Raw genomic sequence first — 12,043 nt, 5'->3', positions numbered from 1 at the left:
TGCCAGAGCAACCATAGAGTGGCTTCAAATGAAGAAAATTAATATCCTTGAGTGGCCCAGTTGAGGTCCTGACCTTAACCCAATTGAACATCCCTGGCAAGACCGCAAGTTTGCTGTCCACTGCCGCTTGAGCAATTTTGCAAGGAGAGATGGGCAAATCTAGCGAAGCTAACAGAGACTTGTCCAAAAAGACAACTGGCTGTAATAGCTGTAAGAGGTAGTTCAACTAAGTACTGAGGAAAGGAGGATGAATACTTTTGAACTTCTGACATTTCAGATTTTGAATTTTTAATTTGTCATGCTTTACAATTTTCCCAGTTTTTTGGGGCTCTACTGTGAAAAACGGAACGTGATTCACAAATAAAAATTCTCAGTTAAATTGATCAAAATCCCTTGTCACATAAATGAGTATTACAACCAAAGGATTGGGGGTTGAATACTTTTACAAGGCACTGTACATGCAATATTCTTAAAAGTTACATGTAGTTTTCAAAAGGAACTTGTAACTACTGATTGGACCTATAAGTTTTTGGTGTTGGTGGTAAACTTTAACAAGAGAATTGTGCCTGAGGTATTAAACATTTCAGGTTATTTGGATTTTATAGACCAAACTTTGTATCTTGATTTTTAAAAAAAAATCATATATGCCCAATTTTTGTGTAACACTGAGCAACGCAGACAAAGCACTGGAGAAGCTCAGCAGGGCAGGCAGCATCTATGGAAATGAATAAACAGTCGACGTTTTGGGCTGAGACCCTTCATCAGGAACGAGAAGGAAGTGTGAAGGAAAAGGAGGTGGAGAGGAAAGGGAAGGAGGCTAGCTAGAAGGTGATAGGTGAACCGGGGTGGGGGGAGAAGGGGAAGGAGGACTTGAGGACACTGAGGCTGTCTACAAGAAGGGTCAGAGCCGTCTCTATTTCCTGAGGAGACTGAGGTCCTTCAACATCTGCCGGACGATGCTGAGGATGTTCTACAAGTCTGTGGTGGCCAGTGTTATCATGTTTGCTGTTGTGTGCTGGGGCAGCAGGCTGAGGGTAGCAGATGCCAACAGAGGCCAGTGATGTTGTGGGGATGGAACTGGACTCTCCGTCGGTGGTGTCTGAAAAGAGGATGCTGTCCAAGTTGCATGCCATCTTGGACAATGTCTCCCATCCACTACATAATGTACTGGGTGGGCACAGGAGTACATTCAGCCAGAGACTCATTCCACCGAGATGCAACACAGAGCGTCATAGGAAGTCACTCCTACCTGTGGCCATCAAACTTTACAACTCCTCCCTTGGAGGGTCAGACACCCTGAGCCAATAGGCTGGTCCTGGACTTATTTCATAATTTACTGGCATAATTTACATATTACTATTTAACTATTTATGTTTTTATTACTATTTATTATTTATGGTGCAACTGTAATGAAAACCAATTTCCCCTGGGATCAATAAAGTATGACTATGACTATGACAAGCTTGAGGGCATAGGAGAATAGGAAGGAGGAGATGACCAGGGGGAAATGATAGGCAAGTGAGAAGAGGTAAAAGGCCAGAGAGTGGGGAATAGAAGAGGGGGAGGGGAAGGGAAAAGGTTTTTTACGAGAAGGTGAAATCGATAATAATGCCATCAGGTTGGAGACTACCCTGACAGAATATACCCTGAGGGTGGCTTCACCTTGGTAGTAAACATTCCTGAACTAAGCCAGTAATGGACCAAAATATATTTGTTTAATAGCGATGATATCAATGCCAGTGAGTAGATTGCTTCTCTGCTTTGCCTTCTCACTAGAGTGCAGCTGCTTCTGCTGCATTAAACAGAACTGAAAGTCAGCTTCATATAATTGATTTATTTAAAGGTTAGACTTGTCAAGAATATTTTTGGATTTCACTGAACTGTATGCATAGGGTGATGCAGTTGGTCATTATTAGCTCTAGGATGGAGTACAAACCAACAACAATGGACAGCTCACTGGCAAATGAATTTGAATACCAATTATACATCACATTTTCATGGTTTTAAAAAATAAAATGTACAGTACATGGAAAATATAAACAAAAGTTTGGAAAGGATATGCTGTCGTTGGAGACGGCTCAAAGGAGGTGCATGAAAATGATTCTGGGATTGAAAAGCTTGTCATTTGAGGAATGTTTGATGTCTCTGGGCCTATTCTCACTGGAATTCAGAAGAATAAGGGTTGATCTCATTGAGATCTATTGAATGTTGAAAGGCCTTGATAGAGTGGATGTGGGAAGGTTGTCTATAAAGTCCAAATAACCTGAAATGTTTAATACCTCAGGCACAATCGAAGTATATTCTCTGTTCTAAAGGGACGATCTTCTATTCTGAGGGGGAGTCTAAGACCAGGGGATACAGCCTCAGAATAGAGGGTTGTCCCTTTAGAACAGAGATGAGGAAGAATTTCTCTAGCTGGAGAGTGGTGAATTTGTGGAATTCATTGCCACAGGTGGCTGTGGAGGCTAAGTCATTGAGTATATTTAAGGGAGAGGTTGATAGTCTCTTGATTAGTCAGGGCATGAAGGGATATGGGGAGCAGGCAGGAGATTGGGCCTGAGAGGGAAAATAGATCAGCTATGATGAAATGGTGGAGCAGACTCGATGGGCCATATGGTCTAATTCTGCTCCTGTACCTTATGGTCTTAAAAGTATGGACTGATCAGGTTATTGGCACAGGACGTAGAAAGCAAACCAACTTCTCTACATTTATTACTAGTAGCATAGAGCCAGAAACCCTACTGAAGTTGTGCTAAATTTACATCAAGCATGAAATAGATGGCACTTGAAATGCTGTGTGCAGCATTGGCTACTATATAAAGGAAAGGATACAGAGACCTTTGAGAAAGGAGAAGAACAAGTATTCAAAGGATGGTTGCCTATCAGTGTGCCTGTTTTGTAATAGCTGTCCACATATGCCTTTTCAAAATTATTTGGAATTGCAATGTTTCTTTTTGAAATCAGAGGATATTTCCACTGTGGGATGGAGCAAGCCAGAGCCTCAGGATAAAATATTCATTTGGAAGCCATATGGGGAGTTATTTATCTAAGGAGTGGTGGGATTTGCTATCGCAAAGAAAGGTTGCGATTGAATAGACACATCTAAAGGGAAACAGGAAAAGGGAGTAGAGGACTGTAGTGATAAATGTGAAAATATTGCAGGAAGTTGGAATAGAATATGAATGTCAGCAACATCTATAGCTGAATTGCCTTTTGCTGTGCCGTACACTCCACGTAGCACAAGAAACTCACAAATAGACTTGCACCTGGCCTCTTTGGCAGCCTGTCAGAGGATGTGCTGTCCCAGTGAAAGTCTTTCAGTAGGACAAATGATGGATGGGCTGGTGAGGGAAGAAATGGGCAATGTAAAATACTTCTGTAATGTGGCAGGGATCATGATTGCAATTTAATCAGGATCACCTTTTCATCATTCCTTATGGAGGAATAAGATGCTTACTTACTACTGGTTATGCTGCTGTCGTTTAGGGCAGCAGTGAAGGTCCTCCATCTCTGGGGATGCTCAGGGTTTCATTCATTATACCAGTAACTTCCTCTCTGTTTTCACCACTGTCAGTCATGCAAGTCTGGGGTGGAGACTCAGATGTGGAAGGATTCTTCATTGCTGTTTCTTCAACCAATTTATTTTCTCAGTCAGGGTTGTTGACCCTGAGCTGAACCCCCAAAACTGGAGGATGGATGCTCCACTCTTAGTCTGGCCTCTACCCTTTGACCTGTTTGGCGTAGGTGACCCCACCAAGAGCCAAAGGATAAAGCCGTGACTCCAGCCAACATAGCTCTCCATGTCATTGAAGCATACAAGCCTCCAAATCATAACAATTTGGTCCACTTGGAGGATAAAATGCTTACTGAAGGTTTATTTTCCACTCACTTCTTAGTCATAGCCATACTTTATTGATCCCGGGGAAAATTGGTTTCTGTTACAGTTGCACCATAAATAATTAAATAGTAATAAAACTATAAATAGTTAAATAGTAATATGTAAATTATGCCAGGAAATAAGTCCAGGACCAGCCTATTGGCTCAGGGTGTCTGACCCTCCAAGGGAGGAGTTGTAAAGTTTGATGGCCACAGGCAGGAATGACTTCCTGTGACGCTCTGTGTTGCATCTCGGTGGAATGAGTCTCTGGCTGAATGTACTCCTGTGCCCACCCAGTACATTATGTAGTGGAGGGGAGACATTGTCCAAAATGGCGTGCAATTTGGACAGCATCCTCTTTTTCAGACACCACCGTCAGGGAGTCCAGTTCCATCCCCACAACATCACTGGCCTTGTGAATGAGTTTGTTGATTCTGTTGGTGTCTGCTACCCTCAGCCTGCTGTCCCAGCACACAACAGCAAACATGATCGCACTGGCCACCACAGACTTGTAGAACATCCTCAGCATCGTCCGGCAGATGTTAAGGAAAATAGAACAAGATCATGTGTCATAGCAACACTCACACAAAATGCTGGAGGAACACAAGAGGCCAGGCAGCATCTGTGGGAAAGAGTAAACAGTCGACCTTCCGGGCTGAGACCCTTCTTCAGGACTGAAAAAAGAGATAAGTCTGTGTAAGAAGGTGGAGGGAGGGGAGGAAGAACTACAAGGTAGTAGGCGATAGGTGAAACCGAGAGAGGGGCAAGGGTGAAGTAAAGAGCTGAGAAGTCGATTGATGAAAGAGATAAAGGACTGGAGAAGGGGGAATCCGATAGAGGACAGAAGGCTGTGGAAGAAAGGGAAGGGGGAAGGAGCACCAGAGGGAGGTGATGGGTAGGTAAGGAGATAAGGTGAGAGCGGGAAATGGGAATGGTGAAGTAGAGCAGTAGGGCAACTCACAAAATTCTGGAGGAACTCAGCAGGCCACATAAGATGCAGGTTAGGCAGCGTCTGTAGAAAAGAATAAACAGTCGACCTTTTGGGACAAGACCCTTCAACATCCATCGTTTGGAGCCACATGCCCCACATTTCTTTTCCAATATTCTCAATCAAAAATTCTGCTTCCCTAGGGACAGTTTCATAAATTGAAACCAAAATGTGCAGTGGGTTAGATGCTTGTTCTTCATCTATGGGTGTTTGCTTTACATCCTGCCTGAAATATTGAGGTCCCTGCAATCGGACATTGAGGCTTGCATTCCAGGTGAAATGAGATGTCAGCCTCTGAGTGGGGGGTATGTTGACCTCTGTGTAAAACTACCAACTTGCAGATTGTCACCAAACTAACTGAATTAGTCTTGCACATTTTCAAAATGGTAAGATATTGCCCACTTCAATAGACTGCCTTGTTCTGAGGTTGGGTTGGAACACAGTAGCAGACATGATGTGGCTGATCCTGGTATGGTTAACAGAGATTGCACTGGGTGAAGAGAATACTGGGGAATGGAATAAATATTTTTTACTCTTTTGAATATAAAATTTGCATAAAACTTTTCCTTTTTTAATATAAATTAGCATAAAGTATTTTTTGAATATCAAATACATATAAAAATTAGATGTGTGCTGAAGAAGGTATGCATCTTAGTAAGCATCTCTGCTTCTGAGTAGTCTCAGAAAAATTATTTGATTACAAGGCAGAGATGGGGAGGAATCTGTTTTCTGAAACTCAAGGCAGTCTTTGGAATCAGAAAATGATAAGTGATGAGTCACTTGAGTTTATTTTTAGCTGAGGTTGAGAGAAAGTTTTGAACTGTTGGAGAATTGGTGGTTATGAGGGTGAGAGGAAAGTATTGAAGCCAAAGATCAGATTAACTATGATACTGTGTGTAATACTAATTCAAGAGATTATATGGCCTACTTGCTGCAGCTTATCGTAATTTTTATACCTTGCACTGTACTGCTGCAAGACAGCAGATTTCACAACATATGTCAGTGATGTTACGTTGTGTGAGACATCGGTTAGGCCGGAGTTGGAGTGCGATGTGCAGTTGTGGTCACCTACCTGCAGAAAGGTTAGCAGTGGGATTGAAGGAGTGCAGAGATTATTTACAGGGACATTGCCTGGACTTGAGGACCTGAGTTGTAGGGAAAGGTTGAATAGGTTTCAATAGTTCAGTAGGTATATTTAATGTCAGAGAAGTGTATGCAATATACATCCTGAAATTCTTCTTCGCAAACATCCACGAAAACAGAGGTGTGCCCCAAACAATGAATGATAGTTAAATGTTAGATTCCCCAAAGCTCCTCCCAGCCCCTTCTTCCCACACATAAGCAGCAGCAAAGTATCGGTCCTCCCCTCTCCCCCCCCCCCCCACAACCAGCAAAAATCGGCACTCCCCCACTAAGCACTCAAGCGTGCAGCAAAGCATCAGTAGATTCGAACTTTGTTCCCTGGAACATCGGCGAATGAGGAGAGATTTGATGGAGGGGTATAGATAGGGTAAATGCAAGCAGGCTTTTTCAGTCCGTGTTGGATGAGACTCGAACTAGTCCATATGTTAAGGGTGAAAGGTGAAACATTTAAGGGGAACCAGAGGGGGATCTTCCTCACTCAGGATGGTGCAAGTGTGGAACAAGCTGCCAGCACAAGTGGTGGATGTGGGTTCGGTTGCAATGTTTAATTAAAGCGTGACTAAGTACATGCATTGGAGGGGCATGGAGGTCTATGGTCCATGTTCTGATCAATGAGACGAGGCAGTATAACAGTCTGCCACAGACTAGATGGGCTGAAGGGTCTGTTTCTGTGCTGTGGTTCTCTATAACTCAATAATACACCTGACTCTGATGCTCTATGTTCCTGAGCCTGCTTCAGAAGAGGTTTGATTCGCATTTAATGAGATAGTTTGTACAGTGCTTGTTCCTTGACATTTTCAGATTGTGTCCTCAGCCTCCACAGACCTGCAGGATTACACGTATTACTTTGTTCCAGCGCCCTGGCTTTCCGTCAAACTGCTGCGGCTCCTGCAGTGCTATCCTCCACCTGGTAAGGCTCTTGCATCACCTAATGACTGTGTCCTGCACTGTTGTGATCGGAAACATCTGTCTCCACTGAATTACCCGCAGCGTCGCCAGTGAATCGGTTCACACACAGATATAACAGTGAAACAGAAGATGGCCGTGCAACGACAGGACGGTTTGCCGCTCCTGTGTGTCGCTGCAATGCGATATTTAATGGACATACCACCAACGGAATAAAGAAGTATTAGTAAAACAAATTGCAGTATTAACAGTATGATCCTGAAATTGTCAACCAAAAATAAATGTTACACAAATGCAAGTTTCTAAAAAATATAGATAAGGATACATCAGTGGTTAAATCGGCAGACTATTTATCTGAAGGCTATAATCTCGTCACAGTCTATCTCAGGCAAAGTCCTCCCCCACCATTGAGCACATCTACATGGAACGCTGCACAGGAAAGTAGCATCCACCATCGTGGACTCCCACCGTTCAGCCGTGCTCTCTCACTGCTGCCATCAGGCAGGAGGTACGGGAGCCTCAGGCCCCACACCACCAGGCTCAGGAACAGTTAGTCACCCTCCACCATCAGGGTCTTGGAACTAGTGTGGGTAACATCACCCACCTGAACACTGAACTGATTCCACAACCTATGGACTTTCAAGGACTCGACAACTCGTATTCTCAATATTATTTATTTATTATTTGATTTTTTTTTTTGTGTTTGCAGAATTTGCCTTTTGCACTGTGGTCGTTTGTCCATCTATGTGTGTAGTTTTTCATTGATTCTATTGCATTTTTATCTAAATACCTTGATAATAAGTTTTCTTTGAACTCTGTACAATCTAGAACCACAGGTTCAAATCACATCCTGTAATCCTCGAAATTAAAAGTAGGTTAATTATTTGGAATTAATATATTTAAGATACTGGTGGTAATGATGACCCACAAAGCTGTTAAAATATTAAAGGATCAAACCCATTGGGTTCATAAATATTCTTCAAGAGAGGAAATCTGGCTTACCAAAGTGGTTGTTGAAGTGGCTTAGAACGCACTCTGTTCAAGAGCCATTAGGAATGAACATTAATTGCTGATGTACAGATCCTGAAATTGGTTTAAACAGCACAGTACAGGCCCTTTGGCCCACATTGTTGTGCGACCTTTTAACTGACTCCAAGACTGATCTAGCCCTTCCCTCCCCACGTAGCCCTCCATTTTTCTTTCATCCATGTGTCTGTGTAAGTGTCCCTAATGTACCTGCCGCCAGCCCTGGCAGCATGTTCCATGCACCTACTGTCTGTGTAATTTTTAAAAAAAACTCCCTTTTGACGTCTCCCCTACATTTTCCTCAAAACACCTTAAAGTTATGCCCAAAAAAACAAGAGAAAATCTGCAGATGCTGGAAGTCAAAGTAATATACACAAATGCTGGAAGAACTCAGCAGGCCAGGCAGTGTCTGGAAAAGAATACAGAGTCAATGTTTCGGGCCGAAACCTTTCATCAGGACTCATGGAGGGTCTTGGCCTAAAATGTTGACTGTTTACTCTTTTCCATAGATGCTGCCTGGCCTACTGAGTTCCTCCAGCATTTGGTGTGTAATACAAAAAGTCATGCCCCCTTGGACTAGTAATTTCTGCTCTGGGGAAAAATGGTCTCTGGCTGCCAGCTCTGTCACTACCCGTACATCTCTATCAAGAAGAGTGGTTTGATATTTAGTGGCTAGTGAACCAAGTAGTACAGACTTAGGTCAGATTGTTTGCTCCTTGCTGTATCATTAAAACTTGTTAAATTGATCAGTCGGTGTGATTTGATTGTTTTACTACACTTCTATTTCATTCTCTTGCAGAGGACACTGCTGTGAAAGGTCGCCTGATTGAATGTATGGAAACTATTCTGAACAAAGCTCAAGAGCCACCTAAATCCAAGAAGGTACAACACTCCAATGCTAAGAATGCAATTCTTTTCGAAGCAATCAGCCTTATTATACATTATGACAGGTATGTGATATGCTGCTTATAAATGATGTGATAGAATTGGTGTAGCTTGGGCATTGATTGCGCAAGATGGTTTTGATTTTTTATTTCATGCTCATTGTCCACTAATGCGCATACATTGGCCCACCTAGAATGCGGCCAGTTGAGTGAAAGCGAATGACATCCAGAACTGTAACCTGGAGGTGAGCATGGAACGAAAGGTTGGATCTCATCTCCCAGATGGATATATACCAGTCTGATAGGTTCTTGATTAGTAATGGCATCAAAGGTTATGGGGAGAAGACAGGAGAATAGAGTTGCTAGTGATAATAAGCCAGCCATGAGGGAATGGTGGAGCAGACTCAGTGGGCCGAATGGCCTTGTATTACTCCCAAGTCTTATGGTCTGTAAATGGAAGACCATGATGTGGGATAATGGTAGGGCAGCACGGTACCGTGGTGGAGAGTACAATGCTTTACAGTACAGGTGCCCAGGTTCAATTCCCTCCACTGCCTGTAAGGAGTTTATATGTTCTCCCCATGACTACATGGGTTTCTTTCGGGTGCACCAGTTTCCTCCCACAGTCCAAAGACGTACCGGTTGGTAGGTTAATTAGTCATTGTAAATTGTCCCGTGATTAGCCTGGAGTTAAAATAGGGGTGTTGCTGGGTGGTGTGGCTCGAAAGGCCAGAAGAGTCTGTTCCGCGCTGCATCTCAATAAATAAGTAAATAAAATAAAATAATGCGTGCACTGCAACTTTAATTAAATGAGACTTTTGATTTTAGCTGTGTGAAAGTGGAGCATTGAGGGAAAGTATGAGAAATTGATATACTGAAAAAGCTGGAGGAACTCAGCAAGTCAGGCAACATCTATGGAGGGGAATAAAAGCGACATCTCGACCCAAAGCATTGACTGTTTATTCCCCTTCATAGATGCTGCCTGTCTTGCTGAGTTCCTCCAGCATTTTGTGTTTATTGCTCAAAATTTCCAGCTTCTGCACAAACTTTTTTCTGAAATAGATATGGAATTATTTTCTGGATCCTGTGATCGGCTAAAAGGCCAAGGTACTTTCTTTATTTTCACTGCTGTTTTTATGCAATCTGCTGACTGCTTCTGTTGGAGGGAGGAAATAGTGGCTTGTTTTGAGAATGTAATCTTTTAATAGCTTTTTAAAATTTCCTGGCAGCGAACCTAACCTGTTGGTGCGTGCGTGTAACCAGCTTGGCCAATTCCTGCAACACCGCGAGACTAACCTCCGGTACCTAGCCCTGGAAAGCATGTGTCTGCTGGCAGGCTCTGAATTCTCCCACGAGGCTGTCAAAACCCACATTGAAACAGTCATCAACGCACTGAAGGTAAGCTGCATTTTGTTTTTGCAGGAACCGAAGTGTTTTTTTTTAAGCTTTAAGATTGTTTAGTCATTTCCTGTACTCAAGTATAAGGAGAACGAAATGTTACTCTGGATCCATTGCGGCACGAGGAAGACTTAAGAGGTGAAGAAACACAATAGTAAAAAACAGGCAATAAATATAAGTACATAAGATAGCTTTTAGGTTGTGTATCTATAAAGTGATGCTAGGCACAGGAATGTCTATACATAAGGTGACTGACAGGAAATTATAAAGTAGTGGTGGAGTTAGTGGGTGGAGATGTTGATCGGTCTTGCTCCTTGGGGAAAGTAACTGTTTTTGAGTCTGGTCATCCTGGCATGGATGCTACATAGCCTCTTCCCTGGTGGGAGTGGGACAAACAGTCCACGAGCAGGGTGTGTGGGATCCTTCGTGATGTTTCTGGCCTTTTTTCCGGCACCTTTCTGTAGATATGTTCTTGATGGGTAGGCTGGTGCAGGTAAAGCTTTGGGCAGATTTCCCCATCCATTAAGGAGCCTTCCTGTCTGCTGCAGTGCACTTTCCATACCAAGCAGTGATGCAGCTCGGTAGGATACTCCCTCGTGTGTTTCTGTAGAATGACGTGAGTGTATATATACGCACATTCCAGCTTTCTTCAGTCTTCTCAGGAAGCAGAAGTGTTGGTGAGCTTTCCTGACTGTGTAGGATATGTTCTGGGACCATGAGAGGCTGTGGGAGATGTGCACTCCCAGGAAGTCTGAAACTGCTTGCAGTTTCCACTGCTGTGCCGCAGATGTAAAGAAGGGTATGAGGGGTGCAAGTTCTCCTGGAGTCAATAACCATCTCCTTAGTCTTATTGACATTAAGGAAGAGTCTCTCTGGCTGGCACCAGGCCTTGAGCTTTTCCATTTCCTCTCTGTAGGTTGTCTTATCGTTGTTGGTGATGAGCCCCACTGCTGTCTTGTCATTGGTGAACTTGACAATGTGATTCCTCCCTCTCAGTGCTGGCTAGCATTTTTTCAACCTCAAAAACAACTGGCACTGATTTTTTACTGTTGCCCAAGACCCTATTGAAGTCATTATCCCAAGGCTGAAATGGTCATTAGCACAGACCATTAAGGAATGGATGCATTGGATGGTCATTCTGTCCCAAATGACCATCAAATGGGATTTATAGGCTTAAGGTATGTACTTAAGTACAGTGGTGCTAGAAAGTTTGTAAACCCTACACAATTTTCTCTGTTTCTGTGTTATTTATTTAATTGGGTTCTCTTTATCTACTTTGAGGACTTGCATGAAGACCTGATCACATTTTAGGTCATTTTTATGCAGAAATAGTGAAAATTCTACAGGGTTCGTAAACTTTCTAGCACCACTGTAAAACCTTTTGAAATCCCCTTTAGGTGTTCCAAGATGCTTTGCTGCTGTCGGCATGCTTTATGAAGTACAGTTGCTATTCTGTCAAAGTAAATGTGGCAACAAATTGGTACTTTGCTGGATCCCACAAATAATAATGTGATGAATGCCAAATATCTATTTTGTGATGCTTATTGTGTGAGACATAATGGGCAGGATGCCAGAAAACTACTTTGCAGCCCTTGTTTCAAATTGTCAAGTTCAAGGTCAAATTTATTGTCTTCAGACTGTGCATATATGCAGCCAAACAAACGAAGCAACATTGCTCTACAGCACGATGCAACCACAAAACTGGCTGCATCGCTTTCTGGTATTTGGGGGGTGGGGGGGGTGGTGCTGCTGTACAGGATCAAAAGAAGCTGCAGAAAGCTGTGAAGATTAGTCAGCTCCAGCTAGCCTCCATTGTATCCA

At 43.0% G+C, this 12,043-nt stretch overlaps 1 protein-coding gene across 4 annotated transcripts in view; it reads left to right on the top strand.

Moving 5' to 3' along the window:
* ap2a1 (adaptor related protein complex 2 subunit alpha 1) overlaps window positions 1-12,043 on the top strand; it is a 109,816-nt gene that overhangs the window by 37,905 nt on the left and 59,868 nt on the right. For all 4 annotated transcript variants that reach the window (XM_063062916.1, XM_063062917.1, XM_063062918.1 and 1 more), the window contains exons 7-9: window positions 6,810-6,918; window positions 8,740-8,890; window positions 10,054-10,222. In XM_063062916.1, the coding sequence (XP_062918986.1) occupies window positions 6,810-6,918; window positions 8,740-8,890; window positions 10,054-10,222 (429 nt within the window). The remainder of the gene's footprint in view (window positions 1-6,809; window positions 6,919-8,739; window positions 8,891-10,053; window positions 10,223-12,043) is intronic.

This window comes from Mobula hypostoma, chromosome 11 (genome assembly GCF_963921235.1).
Source record: "Mobula hypostoma chromosome 11, sMobHyp1.1, whole genome shotgun sequence".
In the NCBI taxonomy this organism is placed as follows: Eukaryota; Metazoa; Chordata; class Chondrichthyes; order Myliobatiformes; family Myliobatidae; genus Mobula; species Mobula hypostoma.
Note: the sequence above shows the minus strand (reverse complement) of the source record. Positions and strands in the feature narration are given on the sequence as shown.